General features: G+C 35.2%; 2 protein-coding genes across 3 annotated transcripts; one reads left to right on the forward strand and one right to left on the reverse strand.

Moving 5' to 3' along the window:
- Positions 1–5,235: 5,235 nt before the first annotated feature.
- On the forward strand, positions 5,236–19,565 carry LOC122514099 (histone-lysine N-methyltransferase 2D-like). Of its 2 annotated transcripts, XM_043630757.1 has the most exons (3): positions 5,336–5,420; positions 13,931–14,077; positions 16,918–19,565. In XM_043630757.1, the coding sequence occupies exon 3, from the start codon at positions 16,938–16,940 to the stop codon at positions 18,351–18,353; it is 1,416 nt and encodes a 471-aa protein (XP_043486692.1). In that variant the 5' UTR covers positions 5,336–5,420; positions 13,931–14,077; positions 16,918–16,937; the 3' UTR covers positions 18,354–19,565. The 2 variants fall into 2 exon arrangements, with proteins under 2 accessions (XP_043486693.1, XP_043486692.1); XM_043630758.1 differs by lacking the exon at positions 13,931–14,077 and having other exon boundaries at positions 5,236–5,420.
- A 4,913-nt stretch (positions 19,566–24,478) lies between these two features.
- LOC122514098 (ubiquitin carboxyl-terminal hydrolase calypso) lies at positions 24,479–27,556 on the reverse strand. The gene is made up of 8 exons (XM_043630756.1): positions 27,364–27,556; positions 26,765–26,979; positions 25,896–26,650; positions 25,646–25,776; positions 25,384–25,488; positions 24,980–25,296; positions 24,722–24,870; positions 24,479–24,613 (listed from the first exon to the last, which is right to left on the reverse strand). Exons 1-8 carry the CDS (start codon positions 27,419–27,421, stop codon positions 24,535–24,537), a joined length of 1,809 nt encoding a protein of 602 aa, XP_043486691.1. The 5' UTR covers positions 27,422–27,556; the 3' UTR covers positions 24,479–24,534.
- Between the last annotated feature and the right edge of the window lie 96 nt (positions 27,557–27,652).

Here is a 27,652-nt window from a genome sequence, read left to right on the forward strand (position 1 = left end):
TAAATTATTAAAAATAAAATTTAAGAAATATTTGTTAAATGTACCAAAGTATACAACCACTTGTTCGATAGGGCTTGTTCTCCGAAGTCAATAGACTTGCAGGTTTTGTTTTTTCAAACGGGTCACTCATCCATTCTACTAACCGTGTCTACGTTACTCGACTGTAGCGATCTAATGGGAACTAATAATCTAACGTATATAGAATAGAATAGAATAGAATAGAATAGAACATTTTTGTAATTTTATTCTGCTTATTTCTATATTTTATTGCGTATAATATATAGGTTTTATTATATACATTTTTTCTATATCTTTTCTTCTTAAGGTATTTTCAATTATTAGTATATTTGCACTAATAGAAAATATGTGAATATATTAATACGTATCACTCAAGTGTTTAAGATATTCACATTGTTAATAAATTGTATCTTTGACCAACGGCTTTGGTCACGCGAATCTCGTAGTCATCTAAAAAGAAACGTTTAGAAAGACATTTAAAATAATATTGGCATAAATTAAATACCGGCCTGACTTTGACCCTCTATGATAGTCAACAAATCAAAAACATGTACCGGAGAGAGAAAGAGAGAGAGAGAAAGAGAGAGAGTATATTTCGGAGAGACGAGAAACGCATAATGATTGCGATAATAATAATCATAACGATAAAAGAACAAAGCATCGTGAATCGAATTGATTAAGAATGGCAAGTAAGGTCCTTTAACCGTTTGTCTTTGGTGTAAAGAATATTCGTGATCAGTCTGAAGACACAGAACCATGCGACGGGCACACCCTGCGGAGGAAACTGCACCGAATGCGGGAGTGAACACAATAAAGAGAAAAGAGACGTACTAAAGATATAGCAACGCAGTGCACGTCTCCAAGTGCGCGTCCTTGAAATTCCAAATCGGCTCACCGTAAACGCGACGTATGTATACGATCTATGCAAATGAAATTGCCGAAACGCGTCTGTAGAGAGACTCGGCCCTCGCAAATTATTATCACGATAATGTCACTCTTTGGTAGTTCTAAATTTTTCATTTTCTTTCACTTTCTTTCTGTCTCCCTTTCTGTCTCCCTTTCTATTAATCGTACCCAATGAATATTAAATGCTGTCAAAAGGACCAGGTGTCATATGATCAAACGATATATTTATGTGTATATTAATTTCATCTAATTTCATTATAAGAAATCTGATCATCTATTCTCTGTGAGCAGAGCTTGAACGAAACTGTAAACTTTTTATAAATACAAATTATTTTGTAAAGTTTAAACTTTACTCTCTTTCTCTCTCTCTCTCTCAAAACAGAAAAGTAACTGTTGCATCAGAAACAATTGACAAATTTGAACAGTTTCCTTGAAGCCCTATTCTTATAGTTTGGAGTCTTAAAAATCGATCAAAATGTCAATATGTGATTAAGTCTTTAAAACTTCTATTCTATTCTAAAAACTTTATTTTATGATCCATAGCTTTGATGTATTAACAAGATGAACTTCATAGAAAGAGAATAAAAGAAAACATTTCTTATATAATTGTATCTCCCCCTTTTACGAACGATTTAACTCTGTCCTATAACATTTTATTCGCATGATGCAACCAAAGAAAAATACTGATCTAAATCTAAAAGTTGAAAATAATACCATGTGCATATAATAATATGTATGAAATACTTCTACAAAGATTATTCGAAAAACATTACGTAGTATAAAATTAAACATAATTGTAATCGTTCGATATAAAAGGTCGTTACCAGTAAAACAGTTAATAATTGTAACGAGACTCGCGTAAACAACTCAATACGTATCACCGGAAAATGATTACTCGAAATGAGATTAAAATTGAAGGCAATGAAATTCTATCACGTTAATACGTATGTACGTATACATACATATATCATTAATTTATATAAAAATATGATGAGAAAAAAGAAAGTATCTCGTATCGATCGTACACATAAAATATAGCTTCTCCTTCTCTCTTTTTAATCTTTTCCTTTCTTTTTTTTCTTTTCATTTCTTTTGATTTTTTCTTCAACGAGCTAGTATGAGTTCGCATGAGGGAGTAATTAATGCAATATCAAGCATATTTTCCTCGACTCTGTGCTAGAAAATCTCTTATGTACTACATTTGCATTTACGTTTACATATGTATGCACTCAATCGATCGTTGTTTTTCTACACACATTTACGCAACATCGCTATAGGCAATAATGATTAAATAATCACTGAACATTCTCTCTCTCTCTCTCTTTCTTTCTCTCTCTATCTCTCTTCATTTTTCTTTTCTTTGAGTATCATTAGAGGATGAATAGAATCGATTAAATTAATCCTAATAGAAGAATTTATGAAAAACACAAAACACGTTTTAAACATTCAGCTATCATTTATACGTGTTACCGTTAATTCGTAAAATAACTAGCTATTACATGACATAACTAAACTGATCATCTAAAGAAAAGAAAGAAGGCAATATTAGATATTTCAACTAATGTATTTATAAACAAGTAGTTCAGGTATAAAATTAAAATTTGACCCATAAATTAGATCCGATAGAACAGCATGATTAACAGAACATTAGTTTTCAAAGTACAAGAAGAGATAAAAACGGATAACTACAAACATTATTATAGAAATGTAAGCACACTTTAAAGAAGAATCAAATTTCAATCTCATTCGTTAAATTATTTGCCTCTTGTGAAATCATATATAATCTCGTTCTTTCCTAAAACAACTAGTTTAAATGTATGATACTATTCTATTTATATACTCTTCCAAAACGTCTAGTTATTTTATGAATTGATTGAATTATATATATATATATATATATATATGTACGTACTATTTAAAGTATATATGTAAGTATGTATGTATTTCGTTTGAATGGGCGAGGTCGGAGCTTAACAAAGTTGCATAAAAAGTGAAGGTGACCGGCGCTGATTCACGAGGGCTGATGCCCTCGTTGTCTGGCGTTTGGTTTACGGAGGGACCGTGAGAGAGGCGAGGAGAACGAGACAACGAGAGGGAGAAAGAAAGAAAGAAAGAGAGAGAAAGAGCAGGACGGACAACGAACGAACTCGTCGTCGCCCAAGTGGCGCTCGAACTCGTCTTCTCTTTGTTTTCTCATACAGCCGACCAATTTTCGAGATTTCGACGATTAAACTGTAACCTTATAAAAGCAATCAACGTAAATCATTCTTTTTCATTCGCTTGAAATAGCAATGTTTTAAACGAGATATATTCGAGCCCCGATTAACGCTAAAACTATCCAAAATTATGTATACCGTCTTATATACTATAATATCTAATAATTGATTTTTAATAGAAGTTCACTTTTTCATAATGGTAGTTTATAATCAATTTTGCGTACAGTCTTATAATTAATTAATACAGTAGATTTGAAATAATAATAGAAGGATAATTATAATTGTATTAGAAAACATCTAGTCTGTTACTTTATCGATCGTAGTAACGTTTAATGATTTCGGACAATCAATTGCCATGCATTTCTACCTTTTCTAAATAAATTACTTCGCCTTTTGAAAGAAAGAATAAAAAAACCAAGATCGAATATTTAAAAAAAGGTTGAAAAAAGAAAGAGAAAGGAAATTCGAGGAATACGATCGAGTAATGGATCGACGTAAAATCTAATGTAACGCTAATCGATTGATTTGTTTTCTCGTAACGAACACCTAGGTATCATATTATACGAATGTATCTCTCTTCCGAGGATCGATTATGAAATTATCGGTCGACCTTGGTTTCGTAACATATTTGAAAATGCATAATAAATCAATAGAATATAAAAAGAAAAGAACAAACAAAATAGAGAGAAAGAAGAAAGGAGTATTGAAAAACGGTAAGAGAACGAAACGTTCAGCGTCGTTGCGCGATGCAATCTAATTGTACGCGTGGCCCGTTCGCGTTGTGTATTACCTATCCCCACTCAGGACTGCAGCCGATGCAATATAACATAACGCAACGACTACAATTACAACTACAACTACATGCAACGATGACGAAGACGACGCGATGTTACTGCTGCTGTTGCTGTTGCTACTATTTGGTGGCTAGTAGTAGGTGGGGGGTTTGACCGGTTGAGGGGAAAAGAGGTTTTACGTGCGAGGGTGTTAGCAGCAGCATCGGCGATGGTGGGAGTAGCTCTCCAACGTAGGATGGATTGATAGAGAAAAGTGGTAGTGGTGGCGGAGGAATAAGAGGAGTAAGAGGAGGAAGAGGAGGAAGTGGAGGAAGAGGAGGAGGAGGAGGAGGTAGAGCGCATAAACTGGGCATAAACTTTCCCCCACCATGAAACGTGGTCCTCCTTCCTTGGAGCCTCGTCATACTACGTTACGTTCACGTATTTACCCTACACACTCCAAGTTAAAAGACACGAGTATAGAGGAATAGAAACGACTAAAGCCAGGGTCCCCTCGTTTTACGCGGTGAGGAGAAATACATCCATACGTATTTAGGTGTGCTATGCTCTGTGTGTGTGTGTGTGTGTGAAAAGTGGTAGTGGTAGCAGAGTGCGCGCGTAACCCAGCGCGCCGCCGAGCGTCAGCCTTCTCGAATCGAACTCGAAGCCACAGACGACGACATTGAGAGCCAAGTCGGCGGTCTCACGCAGCGCGCATTCAGTTTGCAGTCTGGTAGCGAAGCGATTGGACGTTTGTTCGATTCACTAAGCGAACTATACGCATATTTTCTCTCTTTCCAAAAGGAATTCTTATCGTAGTCGTATTACCATCTACTCATTCACGTAGAAAGGACAGTCGACTCGACGAGTATCCAAAGCCGAGTTCAAGTTCACGTTTGAAGAAAGACAAGAAGATTCGGATCGTGTATCGTGATTATTCCATTTTTAATATCGATATTGTCATTATCGAGAATCATAAGAGACAACTAAGATATTAAGTGACTCGATTATTACTTAAGCGTTGGAACAAAAGGATTAATACATATCTATCGGCATTTCATTATTAAGTGGTGGAACTAATTATTTCCTGACAAACGGATCGAACGTTAGATTTTTTGTGGTGCCAAATCGAAGGAAAATAATCGAAGGAAAATAATCGAAGGAAAATAATCGAAGGATTCAAGAAGATTCTTCGCTGAGGTTTTCTTTTTAACGTTATGTCAGTGACTCAGACTACGATTATCCAAATTACGGAGTATATCGTTGTTACGTGAACTTTCATATTAAAAACGTGCATCGTTGTCACGATTGTAAACCTTTTCAATCGTAATCAAGGACCTCTTATCTCGGACAACAAATCTTCAAGAGACTATTTCTCGTTATTGTTTTTTATATATATTTTTGTTTTTTTTGGATCCTTCGTACCCAACGCAACGTTTGACTCATAGAGACAAAGTGCATCGACTGTTAGACGTGCGATCATATCCGAAAGAATCTTTCAAAATTGGTGAGTAAACAAGTATCTTCTATAGTTATTTTCTTATTTTCACTTATTCTTATTTTTCTTATTCGCGCATTTAATCGTTCTATTTTAAAAGCAATACGATGAACTCTGAAACGCGATAAACAACGCAGCGATGAAGGAGATCGCGTGGGTCGATCGATGCAACGAATGACGTTTGTTCTTTCCACCTCGTTCCATTTAAAAATCCGTTTTCTTGGATATCCCAATTGTTCGATATCGTAGATCGCTGTTCAAACGATCGTTGAAAAAAACACGTCTGCGGTTAGTAACGTAGTTTAAGATATCGCGCCTTCTTGCACGTGTCCCTGACACATCGGTATCGCGCATCGCTAGTTTTCATTACGGCTATGTAATTTCTCTCTATACTGTGCGCGTATGCGACAAGTAACTCAAAGCAATCCAATTTTCGCGATGACATTTTTGTATGGAAAAATCAATAATCCGATTCGAATGGAAGAATTTCTTCTTCTCCGAAGTTTCCAAATAAAATGATCGAAATTAATGAAACAAATCGAATAAATGAAACAATCGGTTATTTCCACGTAATTCGTTTCTTGCAACGCGATAAAAAACGAACGTGTCGTGTTGTTCGTCGAAACCTTCGAAATATAATGTGAATGACGCAACGTTCGCTCCAATTCGTTGGCACAATAAACCATGCATGTCCATTGTTCCCCTCTCTCATATTCTTCGGCGTCGATTCATCAGTCCGATGCATATCTTATCTTCTCATTCGTCCCCTATCTTCGATGACTGTACACTTTCCAAATCAAAATTCTGCTACCAAACCGAAATCTTATATTATTATTACTCAACCAAGAAGAAACGAAAACATATCTGATATTCTTCTTTTTTACTGTCCCTTTTACGGGTTGCGCGTTTTTTTACCGCCTCTCTGAAGTCAATAGCGCGTAATTTATGTTAGCCCAGACGAGTCACTCGTCCACGTTCTTAACCGTACCCACGTTGCTTCAATTTAAAGATAGGCCGGGAATTTAATAATCTTATTTTTATAATAAAATACTCCAAAATATTATAAATAAATAAATATATAAATGTGCGAATAGCAATGTTTTAGTTCGATTGATCTGTATTGATAGTCGAATCCTTACGATTACTTCGACAAGTCTCGAAACGCGTGCATTCGCCTTAAGGAGGAGTCTCGTGCAACGGTCCGCTCGTTGCGTCATATTCTCGACGGTTCAACGAGGATGCACGTTCATCGTCTCTTTAAATAGTTCCCAACGGTAAGAACACTCCTCGAGATATACCGGGTGAATCATTTTACAGATTTCGAGTACAGATTTCGGAAACTAAGTATAATCGAAGGAGACGATAGACAAAGAAAAATCATATATCTGGATAATTTTGTTCATTGAAATATTAATTATCTATTATAATATATAGATCGAAAGAGTAACCAACCTCCTCTCTCTCTCTCTCTCTTTGTTTGTTTCTCTTCTTGAATCCTCTTCTCTTCTCCTCTGAGCATTAATTGTAAGCAGCTCGGCGGCCGCGCGGCTTTATTGCAGCACGTTCGCAAAGTGGGCCACGGCCTAATTTGCAGAACTCTCTCAACCTCGGCGAAGCGTAAACCGAGCGAACGCGATAAAACTCATGGACTCTCTCTCTTTGAGCGAAGGGCATGCACGCGTGTCAAGAGCGAATGTCCTATCATCTATCGTTCAAAAAGAGAGAGAACAAAAATCATTCCATACGGTTTTATTTACCTTCCATACGAGGATCACCAGATATTGATATTCAACCTTGTCAAATTTCTTGTCAGATTTCTTGTCAGATTTCTTGTCAGATTTCTTGTCTATTATTTGTACATCGATATGCAGGATGGTAAAAAATAAGTTTGATATTTCAAGGGCTTGTAGTAGCTACTTAAACGAGTACAAAATATCTAGTTAACATGGGTCTTATAAATCAACCCTTACTTTGATCCATGTGAACGTTATTGAAATTACAACGTATACATTTATTTGCCTGTAAACATTTAACGATCTTGCATTAGATAAAAATCAATACTTTCTCTACTCTCTCAATCACACACACACACACACACACATATGAGCAGTCAATAGTTTAATCTATTAATCGGAAAAAAGAAATTAACTCGTCACGCATAGCTCGTAACTTATCACGTGATAAAGGAATATCTAAGCCATTAAATTCTTTCTTATTCTAAGAAGACATTATGCTTTTAGATTTGTATTATTTTATTTTTTTTATAAAACTCCTTATCAACACGTTCGCGCGGTATTTTGAATAAAAATAAAATGACTTATCGAATATCTTTGAAATTTTAATCAATTCTTAATAACCGAATAATTAAATTAGTAGTCACCCGTTATATGAAACAAACTATATCCTACCTGCCATCTTCTAGATTCTTTTTAGTCTGACAATGAGATATCACGGATTATACGTTGCGTCATCATCTGTCCGTTCATCGATCACACAATACACATATATGTCATACTTCACGGAAAGAGAAAAAACAAAGCGCGCTGAAAAAAATCTTTATCTTGAATCTATAAACAGCCTGCTCGACAACGCTCGATTAACCTGCGCGTTCTCCTTTACACCTTTCGATTCATTATCCCCGTTATGTAACCCCGTTTCGTGGTCTCAAACTTTAAGAGTGGGCCATTATCGAGATCGATAGTTCACGCTTTACGAGGACCAATGGGAATTATCATATTATTTTTTTCCGATGTTATTATGTCAGTCATTTTTCTGGAAGAAATTCTATAAGACCAATTTTGAATATAAACGGAAATGTAGGTTAATTTCGATTGAACGCGCATGTATTATTCTCATATTTGTTACAAGAAATTCAATTTAATACAATATCGTCGTAAACACGTCAAAATAATTATTTAAGTTAGAGATATTTTTGAAAGCCATGTTAATTATTAAAGCGACTCTTTTTATCTTTTTTTGTTCCGCTATCAGAATTGTTATAATCCCAAAGGACAAGATGAAAATAAAAAGACGCCGATTTTCCTCGTATCGTTTAATTTTTTTCCTCGCGAATTACGAATCATTTCTTTCGTTTTTCCCAGATTGATCATTACTGAAATTGGCATTAGTTTATTAAAAGCTAATATAAAAGAATAACTTCATGTTCACGTGTCGTCGCATAATTCATTTCACGAGCATTATAGAAAACTAATGATAATAATTTAAACCGAAAATTTGAAAAGGTGTTAATAAATTTATTTTTCATTCCTGCGTGTATATAAAAGAATAAAGACGACGATCGCGTAGCTGCATTTTATTGATCGTATTAGCAAATATCATGGCACTCCGTTGTTCGCGATGACCTTTTCACGTTGGTCGTGTTATGCAACGAAGGTGAATGGTCGAGCATAACAGCTTGCACGTGTCGAGCGGAGTCACGTGGCGAGTGGAGTAGCAGTCGCATCAGCCATAACACTTACACACATACATACGTAGTTGCATAGAGATGCAAAAAAACGGAGAGTGGAGAGTACGCGAATTGCGCGATCGAAGTAGTATGCTACTTGCACCAGACTTGCATCACGGTTAGATCACAGTGCTGTTTGTTGTTATTGTCGCGTTGCGATTGTCGTGTTATCTTTTTAAATTATTTTTTTTCATTCCTCCGAGTGAAAATGATGACAAATCCAATAATATTCTAACGTATTATATCATTTATTATGCATATGTATTTTTGTGCATACATTTGTGTGCATCAAGTGTTTCTCTCGTTCCTTCTTTCTTTCTGCTGCTGCTGCTCTGCGCGCGTGTGTGTGTGTGTGTGTGTGTGTGTGTGTTTTCTGACGAGAGTATGCGAAGAGAACCTTGGCTGTCCCTGAAGTCTTTCTCACGTGCGCGTCTTATGTAACGAAGAGCGTGAACGCTTTCGCGCATCGCTTTTCACGTTATCTCGTCTCACGTGTTCGTTGCTAGCCACATACGCAGGTGAATCGTGTCACGTGTTACAAATTAACCGAAATCGCGACAACGGTCCACATCTTCTAAAATCATTTTTCAAATAAATATATGCAGTATCGAATTCAACGTGGTTTCATTTTATGCAGCTTGAATAAAAAAAGGAAGATAATATTATTTTTTAATTTGCTCGTATTTATTTTGTATCACTCTTCTTTTAATAACATTATTCGTTTTCATTGCAATCTTCTTATATGCCGCGTGACATAGGATTATGTAACGTGAAAAGCACGCGTTAGATACACACATCGAGAAATTGTACACGCGCTTCTTCTCCTCGACTCTCTTCCTCTCGTACGCATTTGCAGAAACTAGAATCCGGGCCGCGTTTATCCGGGTTCGTCTCTCCTTTTTCCTTATCATCTCGTTACGGATGCGCGACCGTTACGCGTCCCATTACCCTAAAATACTAACAGAGTGTACGTACACGTGCGCGAGTATGTAATACATGTGTGTATTTTTCGCTGAATAATTTTCTTTCACCGAATCGTTCTTCTACTATCAACTGAATTTGTAAAAATTGTATAATAGATTCAATGCTTATTTCTTATTTCATTAAAGAGTTGGTCGAAAGAATATTTATAGGAATGTTTTCTCCATTATCGTTAGATTCAAGTACGTCGAACTTGGACATGCGATTTATGTAATTGTATATAGATACTTATACAACATGCATAGGTAATATATATATGTACGTATGCGAAGAAGGTATGTGCACAATGCCAGTTGCTCGATGGTCGTGGTACGTTACGATTGCGGTCAGTGTTCACGTAACAACACAGCAAGAGCATTGATACCGTTATCGGATCGGCGCAGCGCAGGCGTTTCAAACCGGTCTCCGATTTCGTTTCCCGCTCATTATGCAATCGGTACGCGATAGCGTGTTGAATATCCGACAACAAAAAATATTTCAAAAGAAAAGAAAGAAGAAAAGTTATTTCAACAAAATGATCTTATTTTGAAAGTATTACCAAAAGGCGCAAATAAAAATGAAACACGTTGAATTGAACGGAAAATCATGATTCGACGATTAATCGTGTATTTTTTTGTTTGTTATAAAACGAAAAACAGAACTCTCGTATATAAATTCACGTATTACAACGCGACATTCTTCGATGCGCAGAAAATGATGCAAAGATTCTACGAACGTCACAAAGATATATAACGTGTTTCACGTTTATCCATTATTACGATGAAATCTTTTCCATGAAAATCTCATAATAAGAGAGATAAATAAACGTGTCTACGTGTTCAGCGGTAGCACGATTCTTCCTTCTGCAAAAGAGACAAGGATTCGTAACGATTACATACGTACGTTCCAAGAAATGATACGGTAACTATCGGTATCCGTCGAAACACTGACTCACTGGTGTGACGAATAGAAGCTCCGATCACGTTTTATTCATTGAAATCTTCAAAAGTGACTAGAAGGATAACGGGTATTTAATCAAAATCCAATGATCAACTTCAACTTGGCGAGCTTTGTATCCCTACTTCAACGTTAACAAAATCATCCAAGTTTTTAAATTTGATTTTTTTCTCTATTTTCGTATTTTCGTATTTTTATTTCCTCTCGTCGGAGAATTCTTTAAGCGTGATTAACGATATAAAAACGATCGTCGAGTCATTTCAGAGAAGAAAACAAGACGAAAATATGGAAAATATAATAGAATATAATAGAATATAATAGAATATAATAGAATATATGTATCCCATGATGTATCGATATTCGAGACAATTGTGTAGGATATGAGAAGAGAAGGGTGAAGCGTGTGCGCATTGCCACGTGCGTCTACTCGGCTGAACATTACGCAATCGTGAAATGGAGCACGTGCGCGTGACAACAAGACTCGTGTCGCTCTCTCAACTTCCTTCGAGGAATGACAATTCGGATTGGTGATAACCGATAACGAACGTATTTCTTTTTCAATTTATTTACGAACATAACTCCAGTTATCACGAATGATAACCACAATTCTTATTCGGAGAGTAATAACTTCCGCTTCAGTTGATTTAGGGTACAAGAACGAATTAACGGACTATTCGTACAATTATCAATTTCATTTTTGGAATTGACGTTATTGATTTTGTAACACCGATTGAATATTTCCTCTTCATTCTCACCTGTAATTCTTATGTTTTCACCGTTTTCTTCAAACGAAGAAAATATTTCGACTCATCCATCCATCGTAAAACGATTTAAAACTCGGTTTAGAAAGATACGAACGTGTTGTTGAAAACTAATCACATTAAATGGAACGACACGTTCTATACATACACAGAGAAATCGTTATCTGCTTATGGCTCCAAATACGTAAACCGCCATTATCGCTAGTAGTTTTATTTTAATCACCTCGACCCACGTATTCGTCGTTTAATCTGACAGTATATATATATATATATATATAATACGAATAATATTTAGCTTACATTATGAGGCTCGATTCTTATCAAGGAACTTCATTTTTAACTTCACCAATTATGATCCTCGTTGTATCGATCTTTATTTTTTAAAATCATTTAACCGAGTTTACGCGTATAGTATTTAATGTATATATTATGAAAGAGATAAGCAAGAATTACGTAATACTTATACGTTACGAAGTCATTGTACACATACATACGTATGTATCGTGTGTAGATCGACAGACTCGAAGAGACAACGTGAGTTTAATGAACGTGTTTATAACCTAATTTAAGAAATATTACCTAAACGAGTTTTACGCCATTATGCTCATTTTAATCGAATTCTTCGAATGGGGGAGTATTCAAATAATTTCATTTAATTTTGTTACATTTTTACTTAAATTTCTTGAATATTGGGTAGTCATTCAAGTTGAAATATATACAGGGTAAAAGTAAAAAAGGGGAAGAGGAAGAGGAAGAGGAAGAAATAGGAATATCGGTAAAACGTGAGTGAAATAGCTCTGACGCATACGTCACGCGACACCTTTGCTGCAGCAACGTGTTTCCGTATGCGTCACGCAACACGTCGCGCGAAATCCCTGTTCTAAACTGTAAACGTGTTCTCTCGAAGACATGCTTCAACAAAAATCATTTTTTATTTATTTATTATGTATAACATTTTTGGTTCTATGTATTATTTCATAAATTCATCGAATTACACGATTTAACATATAATATAATGTATGCGTATTAATCTTTAGCGAAAAAAAGAAAAAAGAAAATGTCAAAAAATGTGTAATCTCGATGTTGAAATAGGTTAAGAAGGGATTAACAACGACATCGGAACAAGCACTATCGCGCGATGCACGTTGTCTAATACTGACGTTCGCAATGATCACGATAACAACGTCGTTCCGCGAAACGAGGGCGTGTTCTTTGCGCGTTCGTACGTACTAGTACGTACTAGATTCGGTTGTCTATTCCAAATAGTCATGTACATTAAACTATGCACGCGTTAGAATGTACAAGTTATAAATACGTACAAATTATTTCTATCCATTTGCGATTGCACACGATTTTTGTTTTTCCAAACGAATTACCCATCCATTTAACTAATCTAATTAACTGTTGCCACGTTGCTTAACTTTCCAACGCGGTTAGGTCCTCGTTTCGATACATTTCTTATTTTGATAATATAACTAATAACGCCAAATGTACAAGACAACAGATGTTCCAAACTTTTGGATTACGATAATGGATTTTCGTAGCGCGAAATAACGCAAATATTTCATCATGTAAGAGAAACGACGTAGGTCGAAGGTACGCGTTTGCCGTTGTTTCGTCACACGAGAAATTCGCGTGGGTAGACTTTCCTGCTCCAACAAAAATCACGTTCTCGATCGATAATAAAGAGGACCGGCCAACGGCCACCGTATCTCATGAGTCAGGCATAACACCCTCTTTCAACTCGATACTCAGTCTTGAAAATAAATGCAAATACGAAGGCAAAATAAATAAATCATTAAACTTATTTCCTGTGAATTCGCGCTGCGCGGAAAGGAAAAATTTGGAATAATCTTTCGTCGGAAGGTCAATACCAAGAAGCGAAGAAAAATTGCTCGTAGATTTCAATAAAGCACGTAGTTAACTTTAAACGCTGTATTCGACTAATCGCGAGAATCGCTTCCAATAAATGTTGCGTAATAAATTCGAAGAGGATGAAACATTGAAACGCCAGGAATCATATGTTTCGATCTAAATAACCAACGAATGCCCGTCGCGGAATTATATTACGCCCTCGAATTTCCGAATCTAAGCAAATAATTCTAGACGATAGTATACGTAAATATAAAAAAGTATACGTAGATATAAATGAAAAATACAATTTCGTCGTAAGCGAGCCGTGCCAAAGAAAACGTCGTTCATCCAATTACGCGTTTTCTAAGTATATTGTAAACAAAAAACTGTAAGATTATTTCTTAGAAGAAAGGAATAATTCGCGTAATATTGCAACGTCAGTTAGACTTTTTTCCTCAAGCCGTGCGTACTTTTATTGAACTTATTGGCGAAGAAAGTGTAATATCGTTAACTATCGTTAGGGCGAGGTCGACAAGGGGCAGGCAGGGAGGCGGCAAGCAGGCACGTTTTTGCGAGGACCGAAAGAAAGCCGGCACAAGAGGGCACGTGAATATTAGACGAGACTCGTTGATATATTTACGACAACGCCGCTAAAAGCACTACCCTAGGTAAGCACGAGGCCAAGTCCGTTGTGTTCTAACTGTCTATGTAAGCCAGCCTATGCCAAAGTATCCAAAGCCTCGTTCGCCAGCACGTGGCAGCAAACGCGAATCGCGAGACCGTTTTACGATGCAACGAGTCGCGAGCTCTCCTTCCTTCTTATAATTTTACGTAACAGATCATTGCAGAACCTAACGTTCTAATGTTCTCGCGAGCGTGCCCCTACATTAGATGATGACTAACCGAGGACAGCACAGATCTTATTGTCTACCGCAACACCGTGCCTTGTTCTATTCAAAGTTCATTGTATTTTAGAATATATATACGATATATATATATATATATTAAACCATTTGAACGAATTGAGACAAATACTTTAACAACTATTTCAACGTTGCTCGCAAGTAGTCAAACGTACCAAATTACAATTAGAAAAACAACGAAGTAAATATATTGCATTACATGATCGTTCGGTAAATATGCGTCAACGGTAATCCACAAAATTGACTCGATAATACGTGGAAAATCTGAATAAATACAAATTGTGACGCGTGTATAACAGAGAATCTATTATAATATTATGACAATGCAACACGTGATATGTTTTATGAATGTAGGCGTGCAAAATTATATAACTGCGTCACCACGTGTCGCTTCGAGAGTTGAAATTCGGTTATCGCGTTACATCGTGTTATAATTGTGAAATATTTTTCTTCTTTAAATGTAAATGTTTTTTTATAGAAAAAAAAGTTAGTCGGTTAATCTTCCCTAATTTATCGCAGAATGTGGGTTTCCGGATGATAGTTGGGACAAACGATATTCCATAACCGCACAAAACACGTGGCTGGCTGGCTGGCTGGCTGGCTGTTTTGCGGAAACACAAAGCACTTACGTAACTTCTCGTGCGCGGATGAACGTCGTCCGCACATTTGCGTTGGAATATTTTTATAATAATCAAAAGTACACACGATATTGCGAATACTTTGGAATCATAAAAGTAAACGTGACGCTTTGTAATGTAAACTTTACGACGTATAATCGTACAAGAACACACATACTTATTGACTTACATATGTATTTGGATATATAACATGCGAATCGTAATCACGCGCGAAAGAGGCAGAGCAGAAGATCAAACGACGATGATACGTGCGATCTCCGAGGACCGGTTACTTAAATAGGGATGCGAGCATTTATTTTATCGTCATTAATTGAAAGCGATTTCACGAAGGGTAACGCTGGCTGAGGACGTTCCTGTACAAGAGGGAGGTCACTGACTCGGGAACCTTGAACGCGACCTTACCTAAGATTACTCTCTCTCCCTCTCCGTCATACCCATATCTTCTCTTTCGAATCTTTGTCTAAAATCAGAAAAATACGAAGATGTACCAGCAACGACGTTGCTTGCATTCGAAAACGAGATCTTTGAGAAAAAAGTTGTAACCTTTCGCGCGGTCATATGATTTCCCTGTTTGTCAAAGGAATATAAATTAGATCTTTTATTATCAATCGTATCTCACCGTCCTTCCAAGTTTCGAATTTGAAATTCAACGGACAGAGTGACTCGTTAATACTTATTTTTTGTCGGAAACATGATTTTCTTCGGAAATATATGTAAATCGGATGATCGGACCTCTACGCTTATAAAGCTCGGAGTGGGGAGGTAGGAATTTGAAAATGTTACAAGCCTGCGATAGTTGTTACTCAAGAAGCGTAGACCGTGTATAGAGTTGCCTCGTTGGATCACATCGCACTCCGATAGTTACGTAATATTGAGCAACACCGAGTTGCGACAAACACGGCGGCGTGTAGCTTTTTTTATCGGTCACCACTGTGTTTGATATTCGCTCATTAAGAAATGAAAGAGGAGAAGTATCTCTCTAGTTGTAAAGTTTCGTTTAACGACAAGGGCATTGTTTACGAAATAATAATACTCTTATATATAAAATAACTTTTCACTTTGTCATATCATTCTAATCATTTATACATCTAAAAAGATAATATTAAAACGATAGAAACGCTACTGTCTTTAGAAAATTTCAAGCATTATAGAAGGGATAGGATATAATAGGATAGTATTAGTCGAGAATACCGGCAAACGATCGATACAGTTTGCGATCTCTCAAATGCGTGTTCTCGCGTGACGAATGGCCGAGGTTACCGAAGGAGGTCAACCATCTGTAAGAATCGCAAAACGTTTCCTCGTTCCTGATTCCTAAGCGCCGCACTTATGGCCTTTTCCGAGCAAATAGACATTAGCGTTCGATCGTCATCGCTATGCACGGACCACCACCTCGTTCTTGACGCGCGCGTCTACATACCTACACATATTACTATATTTTTGATTGTTATTATGCGATAGTTGCACGAAAGAAACATTGATACGCGCGCTAGGTAGAAAATTACCTTGAAGAAAATCGATTTTTCCACGCGCGACAAGGCTCTTTCGTACATAGGAAATATATCTCCCTACTTTTCTATCTCGTTTTCCAAAACAATTCAAAGTAAATTATTACGAATTCAGTACGCCATATCGATAAACTAACTTTCATGATTCAATGATACGCGCATATTCGATATCTTGAAATCGAACATCGTTTCGACCTTATCGAAGACAAAGACGATCATTTTATTGTTAACTCATCGTATACATCTGTATTTTCAATCCGTACAAATACGTTTCTAATTACAGGTGGTAGCATATTATTATCGTAACATCTTTGGCCATCGTTTATGTAATCGTACGATAATAGTATAAATGTAGAGACTTTGCCAACCTCTTTTCGATTCTTTGTAATCTTAATATAATTGATCTAATTTTGTTTTCTTCTTTTATTATTTGTCGCAGATGTACTAAGAAGACGAATTATGGTGGCAGAATTTGTCGCCCGTCAGAGTGGATCGCCCATCAATGGTGAGACCGCTTGCCTAAATAGCAACATGCCGGCTAGCCACACAATGGCACACGCAGGTCACGATGCTCACGGACCATTACCACCGCTAACACATCCGGCTCATCACGGTGGACCGATTCAACAGCACCCACCGCAGCCGCAGCCGCAACAACCACCACCACCACCACCTCAGCAGTCTCCTCATCACCATCATCACCATCATCAGACGCAGCAGCAGCAGCAGCAGCAACAACAGCAACAGCAGCAGCATCATCATCATCAACAGCAGCAACAGCAGCAGCAGCAGGCACAACAGCAACACCAGCAGCAGCAGCAGCAGCAGCAGCAGCAACAACAGCAGCAGCATCTTCATCAAGACGCCCAACAGGTGACACATCCCGAAAACTTCCCCCCGAACTTCGACATCAGAAAAGAGCTCTTTTCCCAGCGCAAGCAACGAGAATTCATCCCGGACAACAAGAAGGACGACAGCTATTGGGACCGGAGGAGACGCAACAACGAGGCGGCCAAGCGGTCGCGCGAGAAGAGACGATTCAACGATATGGTTCTCGAGCAACGAGTCATGGAGCTGAGCAAGGAGAACCACATCCTGAAGGCGCAGCTCGAGGCGATACGCGACAAATTTGGGATATGCGGCGAATCCGTGATCAGTACGGAACACGTTCTCGCCGCGCTGCCCGCGGAGCCCCCGATCAGCGTTAAGAGGGCGAAACTACCAACGTCGGCAGCCATTCTTTACGCGAGAACTCCCAGCCCGGTTCACACCTCGGTTATCCACCAGCCCGTCAGCGGTGCCAGATCGCCGAGATCACCCGCGCAGCTTTACGTGCCCGAAACAACGGCTTATCCGGAAACGGAAAGCTTCCAATATCCTTACCCGCACCCAGCGATGCACCTCGATACGACGAGCGCGTTAAATTTGTCGCGCGGTCGGAGAGCGCAATCGCCTTTCGAGTTGTCCTCCGGTAGCGGCGACGAAGGTGGACCGCAGCTGGTGGTAAACTCATCGGCCAACAACAGTCTGCCGCACAAACTGAGGCATAAATCCCGCATCGGTGACAAGGACGCCGCCAGTGCTCTCCTCGCGTTGCAAGGTATCAAACAGGAACCTGGACCAAGAGCGTCGCCCCCTTGGGACAACGAAGGCTCCAGCGACGAACGCGATTCCGGCATTTCTTTGGGAGCCGAATGGACCGGACCAAGCGTCGTACCTACCGTCCCGGAAAGCGAAAGGGAAGTCAAGTCGAGGCTCGATCGTCTCGCATCCGAAGTCGCATCTTTGCAATCGATATTGCGTCTTGGCAAGCCAGCCGACAGTCTTATGACTGGACACTCCTTGCCGACTAACGCGACGACCAATGGACCATGAACGAAACTGCACCTTTCGAAGAGTTTTCTCGGCGTAATTAACTCTCTTCGAATTGTCCGCGTGTTTCATTCTCTTCGAGATCCTCCCCAATTGGTTCTGCTAAGGTCCTCCGTCGTTACGTCTTCCTTGCGAACTTGCGCGGTTCGTGAGGAGAGTTATTATGGACGAAAGAGAGGAGAACGCGAAGAGAGAAGAAGTTATGCTAATAGGATAGATCGATTTTTCTATTAGAAAATACCAACGGGGAGAGATTTGATTTTCCTTTGCTCGGTATTTGGACATTCTCCGTGCTTTACCAGCGCATACGTAAATACATCGAGAGTGCATTCGTTCTTATCGATCGTCGAATCGATCTAACAACAAATTCTACCCTCGAACGAACAAAAGAGGCGCGCGTCTTATGAACTTTCTTTGAAATTTTCAGCGACTATCGATGTACGCACGGGCTTATTACTACAAATATACGTGTTACATATACGCATATGCGTGTACCTACATATATTTACATATACATGCATACGTACAAACTCTAACAAGTTTAGGAAACCATTTTAAAGGAGAATTTGCAACGAGAGTTTATTATTTTCTATACCTAAGTGATATTTTTTTTTCTTTTCTTTTCTTTTCTTTTCTTTTATTTAATTAATGAAATAACGAATTAATCATCCTACTCCTTATACGGCACGTATTCCCTAAGCGGATTTATTGTTAAATAGTAAACGAGTTCGGCCGCTTTCACGCGAACGTTGACGATACTAGAAAATGTATTTACAAAATGTACTTACCCTCTTCCAAGAATATTTCATCTAACGCCTGCATTTCACAAATTTTACTTGCAAAATTCTAATTCGATCGGTATTCGAACAAACTCGCGTCGAAGCGGCTTTATTCTCCTATTAACAATTACGTCGCGCAACCGGCTATCTCACTACCACAACGATACGTTCAAAAAATGTAATATTTCGTATCATAAAGATTGTTAACGCGTTGAAATAATAAGCTCTCGTTTCGATAACATTCTTCTTCGAGACCATTTTGATTTTCTTCCTACGTAAATACATATATATATATATATATACAGAAAAGGAAAGAAAAAAATGTCGTTGATGAAAGAACGGATGTATCACGTTTACTCTCAAACACACACACACAACACAATGTCGCCTTATTAGAAATTACTATACTCTATATATTTATGGCGCACGATAAAAATCAAAACAATAATTATCATTATCTTTTTTCTTCTTTTTTAAACAACTCGAGCCTTTATTGTCCAACCGAATGAATCTATTTTTATGCAAAATTAAAGTTTCTCGACGAAAAAAGGCAAGAAAAGATAATGAAATTAATAAATAAGACTCGAGCTTTACTTATGAGAGATCATCGTGATCGCGTATTTAAATTTTCTTTTTTTTCGTGATTTTATCATAATTTAATCGTAAACATTTTCTCGCCTCTCATTATTCTTTCCGCGACTATATTCACATTTAATATTTTTGCTATCGTTGATCGTAAAAAAGATATGATCGTACGTGTATATGTCTAAATAAGGAGCGAGGATTCATCATACTGCATATGATCATCACATATACTTATGCATATATATATACATACATACATACATACATACATACATACATACATACATACATACATACATGTGTATATATTATTGACTTGCAGTTTACGCAACTGCTCAAAATTGGTGTTTTTTGTACAGCACTATATTAAACGTTATATTGTATCGACATATCGATAAAATTTTGAAGTATTTTTATCAGATCTTCGTTTCAATAAGCAGAAATTCATTGTCAATCTTCAAATCGAAATTTAGTATCGAAGTATTAAGTGAGCCTATAGTTATATATTAAATACGTAAATAAATATACAAAAATACATATATGTATTAAATAAAAATATATATATGTGTGTGTGTATATATATATGTGTGTGTGTGTGTGTGTGTCTGTGGGTGTGCGTGCGTGCATGAGTGTGCGTGTGCGTGTGTATATACATATATATATATATATGTACGAATATAGAAATTAATGTATTTTTCGATATCGTGATTATGGCAAGCGGTTATTGTTCATCTAATTCATCGAAATGAAATGAAGCAGCGAGTCGTCGTTAGTCTTATATACGGTACAGTAACAATATTTAAATAGAATTGAATATTTTTTGACGAATGACTGATTCTCGAAAAAAGAAAATACGAAAAACATTTGCAAAATGCATATAGTTCATTAGAAAGTTAATTCGCGTTACAATACTTTACATATTCGTTTATTATATGACGTATTGTGTCTACGATAAGTGAACAATTTGTTGATATATTTGAAATGAACTATACCGATTACAAGGAAGATTTGATTAAAAATTATTTAGTGTGCTATATACGTAAAATATATACAAAATCGAGAAAAATAATTATTTTTCTAAATAAAAGATCTTATAAAAAAAGGGGATTGATTGATTTTGTAACGGAATAGATACAAAACACAACCGATCTAAGAAAAAAAAATGCATATATTATTTTTTATACACGTATATTTATATAGTCTTTAGACAACAAATGTAAAAAGATTCTTACTTTGTATTTTTTATCGTGATTAAAATAAAACCAATTATTTTTCTGTTTTTTACTTTTTTGTTTGTTTGAAATGTTTTATATAGCACACTAATTTCTCCATATATATTCGAATATTGAAATAACAAATTGTCCAGATATTTTGGTATTAGATTTGAAGAAAAATATGGACAAATGATTACTAGGAAAATAGAGAATGAGCCATTCGAAGTTATCGACGAGAATGTCTGCTATAATTGAACAAACGAGTCGACCAATTTCTAAATCATCGACGTCGACGATTAACAGCGATTAACATTAACCGAAAGCCATTTTAATTATGAAACGTACCTCTATTTATTATTACATCGACCGCCTATTTAATGAAAGCGAGCGACCGTAACGAAAACTGATAAGCTGAACGATCGATATCGTCGATCATTTCGTCTGAATCACATCCAAAGCAGATCGAAGATACTTGATCTGTAAGCACGTTCATTAAGATTTATATAAAAAGAAAAAAAGAAAAAAACACCTCACAAGACTGTTTATTATAATCGGCGTTATTCGCGGAAAAATTTTGCAATGATTTTATTCTTTTTTCCTTATCTCTCTCTTTCTCTCTCTCTCTCTCTCTCTCTCTCTCTACTTTTGATTATATTTTTATTTTTTTTCTCTTTTTCATATTAACTTTCTTATTATTTTCTAAATGATTTATATTTTATATACGGCACGTGTATGTGTGTGTGTTATACAATAATGCGCAAAATTCCGAGAAGATGCCGTTTACCAAAAAAAAAAAAAGGAATCGTTTTTAAATAAGACAATTTATTATTATTGGCTACCAGAAGACAACAAAATATTTTAAAGCAATAACAAAATATTCTTCAAAATCGCCTCTCGCTCGGAAAAGAAAAAAAGAACAAAGAAACAGAAGTAAATAACGTTCGTTGATTATTTATGGTTTTGAATTTTTTGATTAGCTACTTCTATAATTCGAACATAATCGTTTGGATTTGTCCAAATCTAATCATAAGAGATCTCATACCGAAATCTAATAATAAACGATATACGTTTATTAATCTTTCTTCTTGTTCGTCCAGAATTTGTATAAAAATGAGAAAAATACGATAAAGTGCGTATTAAATAATTGACAAATTAATTGCTGTAGTATTACCGTGAGTGCCTATTAGATACATACGTAATACATAAATACATATATACGAGTACATGGAAGAAACAAGAGTTGGATGTATCCCTCTGTGTTAATTACTTTAGCGAATCCAAGATTGATGATCATTTTTGTAGCCGTCCGAAAAAATGAAGCATAGTCATCGTAAAATGAAAAAAAAAGAAAAAACAAAATTATTAGAGATTATTAAAAAGGCAAGGAGAGATTATTTACAGCGCGCGACCGAAAATACATATATGTACTATACATGTCGCTTGTCAAATTTCGCGATCCGTGAAATAATTGTGACGATAACGAAACTCGTTCGTTGTGGAAGAATAGATGAACACCATCAAACGACTTTCTCGATCAAAATAATCGATTTTGGATGTCGATTTAACGTTTATGTATACATTATATATATATATATATATATACATAAATAAACTGCACTTTTGCCAAAAAGCACGCTAGTCGTGCCTTCGAATGGCGTACATTTTCAAGGGGAGCTTTTTTTGTCAAATCAGCCGGAGAGAAGGAATTTCGTTACCCTATTGTTGTTGTAGTAATAATGATAATAACAATAATAATATTAATAATAATAATAATAATAATAATAATAATTAAAATAATAATAATAATAATGATAATGATAATAATAATAATAATAATAATAACGGGTGTTTTCAAGACAGTTCCTATACAATGCTAAAACGAGTTAGGCGGTCGACTGTTGTCTATATTAAAATATGGCAATTATGAAAATGATGACTACGACGACTATGAAACGATAAGGAGATATCACGATTCCAATATAAGCTTGATTTTCCTTTCTTCGGCTGTTCCGGAGGTGTATGTATTTTAGATTTTAATAAACATATCCACAGCGTGTAGTGTACTTGTATATGAACTATCAAAATAAATATTTTCAATGTTTTTAACAATATTTGAGATGAAGTTTCTATGATCATATATATATTGAGATACGCTGCTCTATCAAAGAAATCCTTGACAGTCAATATCGTAATATTTATTTGTCAGAAATTATTTGCAGTAATTCAAAAAAGAAAACAAGCTAACTTTAATGCTTTATTTTTTATTGTACATATTTCGACAAAACTCACTCCGCCTATTCATATTCTTTACGTCGTTTAACAATAAGCCTACCGACAGTTTACACTTACTTATTCATACTTATTTAAATTGAAAGATTACATTTTTCACAATAAAGAATACAAACAATAGTCGATAGTCAATTTGGTACTGGTTTATAAATAATAAATAAAACAATATTCATATATAATTACAGTTATCTGAAAGCAAAATAAAGAAAAACAGTAACATTAAAAGCACAATTATAGTTCCAAATTAAAAACCGGTATGTTTAGTGTTAAGCGACGAAAGCTACACAATTCCACTCTTAAATCTATCGCATATACATTATTTTACATTAATATTCCTATTTGTTTAGTTTACAAAGGTTTTTGTTAAATATATATATATATACGTATTTATATAACGAAACTTTTTATTTTATCTTTATTTTTAATACGCATATTTTTCTTATCCAGTCTTTCACTATCTAACGTGTTGTTTTTTTATTATTCGCATATTTTAAATAATTATATATGTTTATAACCGGAAATAGTATAATATATAATATAAATCGTCAACGTTTTTACGCGTGCAAAGAACAAATGGCTTTTTGCGTGATATATAATTTCTTTCATTATTTTATATTGAATTATATCTAACTATCAATTTTGTTGCTTTTATTTTTAATTATTATATATCATCTTCCGCTAATATAAAAACGTATATTTCATAATTAAATCGATTTATTTCAAATGATACCAAATGATAACCAAATTAAACATTAATTGGTATAAACTTGTGAAATAACAAAATTTAAGTTGATACTTAAGTATATATCATATATCATATTTATAAAATTGATAAAGAAATATTCTCAATATATTAATCTCTACATGATATAATAAATAATCAATCGAAAAGTGTGAATTTTGTTATGAATAAAAGATGATTAAACGAGATGAGATTTATCAAATCTTACAATATTTTGTATTAAATCTTTCAAAATAAATAATAACAGATCAATCGCGTAATATAAAAGAACATTGTAAATGTTAAAATTTCTTTTCAATAAAAAACCTAATTATTTTGCATCTTTATTAAAAACTACGTTAAATAAAGCTTCAAATAAAAAGCAAATATTGTATCTAACAAATGTTACGTCTTTAACATTTGTGCCAATAATTTAAAAAATGGCTTTAAAGTCGAGATATTGAAAAAATTCATTTTATGATTTATTTTTAATGTAAATAATATTAATCTAAAATAGACCATGAAATGAATTTGTTTAACTTTTTAACTTATATCACTTTCATGATTACCAGCCTATTTTGTCACCTCGATATCGATTACTTTCGTTTTTTACACTTAGTTCTACCACGTCGTCGACGTGAAGAATTAGTACGAGTATCAGCTTTCTTCGAAGACCTACAAACATTTCAAAAATTAACATCTATTCGTTCACCTAATTTCCGTTGCTCCACATATATTAAGCATTTCACAAGCTATTAAAATTAATTCATTTCTATAGCATACCTGTGAACTCTACTCACTGATACAGATGTATGTTTCTTTAAGGTAAGATGTTGCTGGACTAATTCAGCCAATTTGCCTTGCTGCGCCAGCATGGAAAGAAAAGTACAAATAAACTCGTCGTAATTATGTGTCCTTCTGCAATCATCAATCTGAAATAATAGAATAAATATTTTAACATCTCTCTCTCTCTCTCTCTCTCTCTCTCTCTCTCTCTCTCTATGATTCCCATAATTATTTGAAACGCTCTATTATACTAACTTTATACTTATTTCTTTTGTCATTTTCATCTTTCAAACTAGTTTCGCAAGTATTTATCTCGTGCTCCAAATTTTTCAATAATGCTAAAAGATCTTTCGGAGCAAATGTATGTGGCTCAAAGAGTTCTGGATATTTGGAACATAATTTTGGATCTATTTTTTCAACTTTCTTTTCTTCCGTTACCGTATCACCATTACTGGTTTTTACACGTGCATGCGGTATTCTCACTTCTCCGGATAAACAGACTTTTTTATGCAAATGTCCACTATCCGAAACCAGTCTCTTTCCATTTATATTGATGTTACCAAGAGAACGGCCTTACAATAAATATTTTCTTGTTATTAATCATTTTCCTAAAGAGCAACAATCTTTTCATTAGTATTAATATCAAACATGATATTTACTTAAACCTGCTTCGTTCTTTTCATCTCCAGCCACTCTGATAACGACAAATTTTTTGAAATCTTTTGTCGACGTTGGACTGCTTTGACCTGAATTCCAACCCCAAGCTAGAAAACGATATTAAAAATTTGACAAAATTATATAATACGTATATATACCAAATATTTGGTATTTCTATAAACAGTTAAATTAAAAGACGTTAAAGTATGGTAGGAATAACATATGGTACATATGGTAGGAATGTTAAAAAATACTTTCACTCACCTTGTGTTGGTGAATTAAATGCAGATCCAATTTCAGACGATGTATCGGTACTCGACGAACTATGAGCTGGCGAAGTCTGAATTCGAAGTGGAGTAGCGTAATCTAAGGCGCACATTACTACCTTTTCCATGCTATAATAGAAATATATATATATATATATATATTTATATAAGTTACATATTATTTTCATATTTTTAAATGGCCAAATTATATATAACGTTAGTAATTTGTAAACAAAACAATACTTTGCCTCGAATCAATTTTGGTAGTACCAATATTTGAACTAGATTCTTCAATATCAATTGTAGCATCATTATTCCTCTCAATAGATATAGTAGAAGATTCATCTCTTTCTGTTTTATTGGATAGTAGATTTTCTTCGTCTACCTTATTTTTCCTATCGCACGATTTATCCATTTTCTCGGGATCATTTGTTGTTTTCTCCGTTCCATTATCTTGGTGGCTTAACTTTACAAGTTGCTGTAATGCTTCCAAAACTATTTGTCTATTTGTTTTTAACATAGTTAATTTATGAGAAATAGCTAAACGACGATCAGGAACAACAGCCATTAAATTAAATCTTATATCTTGTAATTGTTCCCCCGTAGCCATACCTAAACGATCCGTAATAACTCTTCTAAATTGTTCCGTCCATTCCTCGTGTTCCTTCCATGGTCCATGATCCATAGGATATGGTTTTAAACCATCCAATTCAAAAAGTCTACCATTTATTGGTACATAACTTACAAAATGAAATGCTTCACCGGTAAATCTACCAGTTGAAACTCCAGTATTTTTATCCTGACGTCTTTTAGCTTGTGGCATAGCATGCGAATTGTGAGCGCACGCTAATTCTGGCGTATTACCTATTGCCCATCCTTTATTTTCTGGACACATTCCAGACGTATGCAATTTTAAACGCGATAAAGTTGTACCCAAATGAATATTTGGACAATTCAATAAGACGGATAATAATGCGTGTGTTGCACAACTATTAGGAACAACCTGTATATAAATATATTTATAATATCATTAAAACAAACCGTTATATATGCGACGAGTAATGGTATTATTGTTTGCATATCTCTTATAAGTAAACTTGTAATAAGTGAAATGAACCTGTTGTGCGAAAAATATGTTATTCACAATGTCTTCATCTTTTACAAAACTTTCCGTTTGTTCTACAACTTTACGCCTCGAGCGTCTCTCCTCTATCCAACGAAATAAGAATATAAACCCATAAACGGGACCTTCCAAAGACTTTTGTAAGTCATATATTTCCTCCACTTGTACACCTTTAACACCAAAGTCTTCTAACAGAAGCGTAAACAGTCCTAGTAAGATATAAAGAAATCAGTGATAATTAACTTCTTCCACGCCATAATTTGCTTATATCATCTGAAATATATTTGATGTATTTTAATCCTTCAATCGTTCTTTGTTTTTTCAAAAACATTTCAAACATTTTACATAGTACAAATTGTTAAATCATATTTGATTTCAACTATATTACTCCAAGCCAATTTTTATCTTTCTTTTTCTGTATTTTTACTTTACGTGTTACATCAATTACAAACATGAACATGAGTAGTAAAGTAAGTAATTAATTATATCAACCTGTAATAACACATCAAATATAATTTCAATTAAAAATTTCTTCAATACACAATTGTAGGCCTGTCCTTTTTCACACATCTCTATTTATAAATCATATATACCTGGATCGCTTTCAAGTTCTAGCCAACCTTCTGTCAATCGATTAATATCAACAGGCATCCTTGCATCCAATTTTGAATCCGTTTAGATATAACTAGACGGACAATTTTTATAATTTTAACCTTATACTGTCAGTGTATGTTAAAGGCGCCATGTTACATCAAAACATCTGTCACGTGACTTCATCACGTGACATTGGCAGATATTTCAAGAGAAATACAATCAAAATACGTAATAATACATTGTATAACTATATTTATTATTATATTATGTTTGTATTATATTATTTTA

This window comes from Polistes fuscatus, unplaced genomic scaffold (assembly GCF_010416935.1).
Source record: "Polistes fuscatus isolate 324 unplaced genomic scaffold, CU_Pfus_HIC Scaffold14, whole genome shotgun sequence".
NCBI lineage: Eukaryota > Metazoa > Arthropoda > Insecta > Hymenoptera > Vespidae > Polistes > Polistes fuscatus.

Excerpts from the sequence above, each read along its gene's own strand:
- LOC122514098 (XM_043630756.1), bottom strand. The coding sequence starts at position 27,421 with ATGCCTGTTGATATTAATCGATTGACAGAAGGTTGGCTAGAACTTGAA. Across the intron at positions 25,489-25,645 it reads ATTTAATTCACCAACACAAG|CTTGGGGTTGGAATTCAGGT; the intron begins GTGAGTGAAAGT and ends ATCGTTTTCTAG. Across the intron at positions 25,297-25,383 it reads AAAGAACGAAGCAGGTTTAA|GCCGTTCTCTTGGTAACATC; the intron begins GTAAATATCATG and ends ATTTATTGTAAG.
- LOC122514099 (XM_043630758.1), top strand. The coding sequence starts at position 16,938 with ATGGTGGCAGAATTTGTCGCCCGTCAGAGTGGATCGCCCATCAATGGT.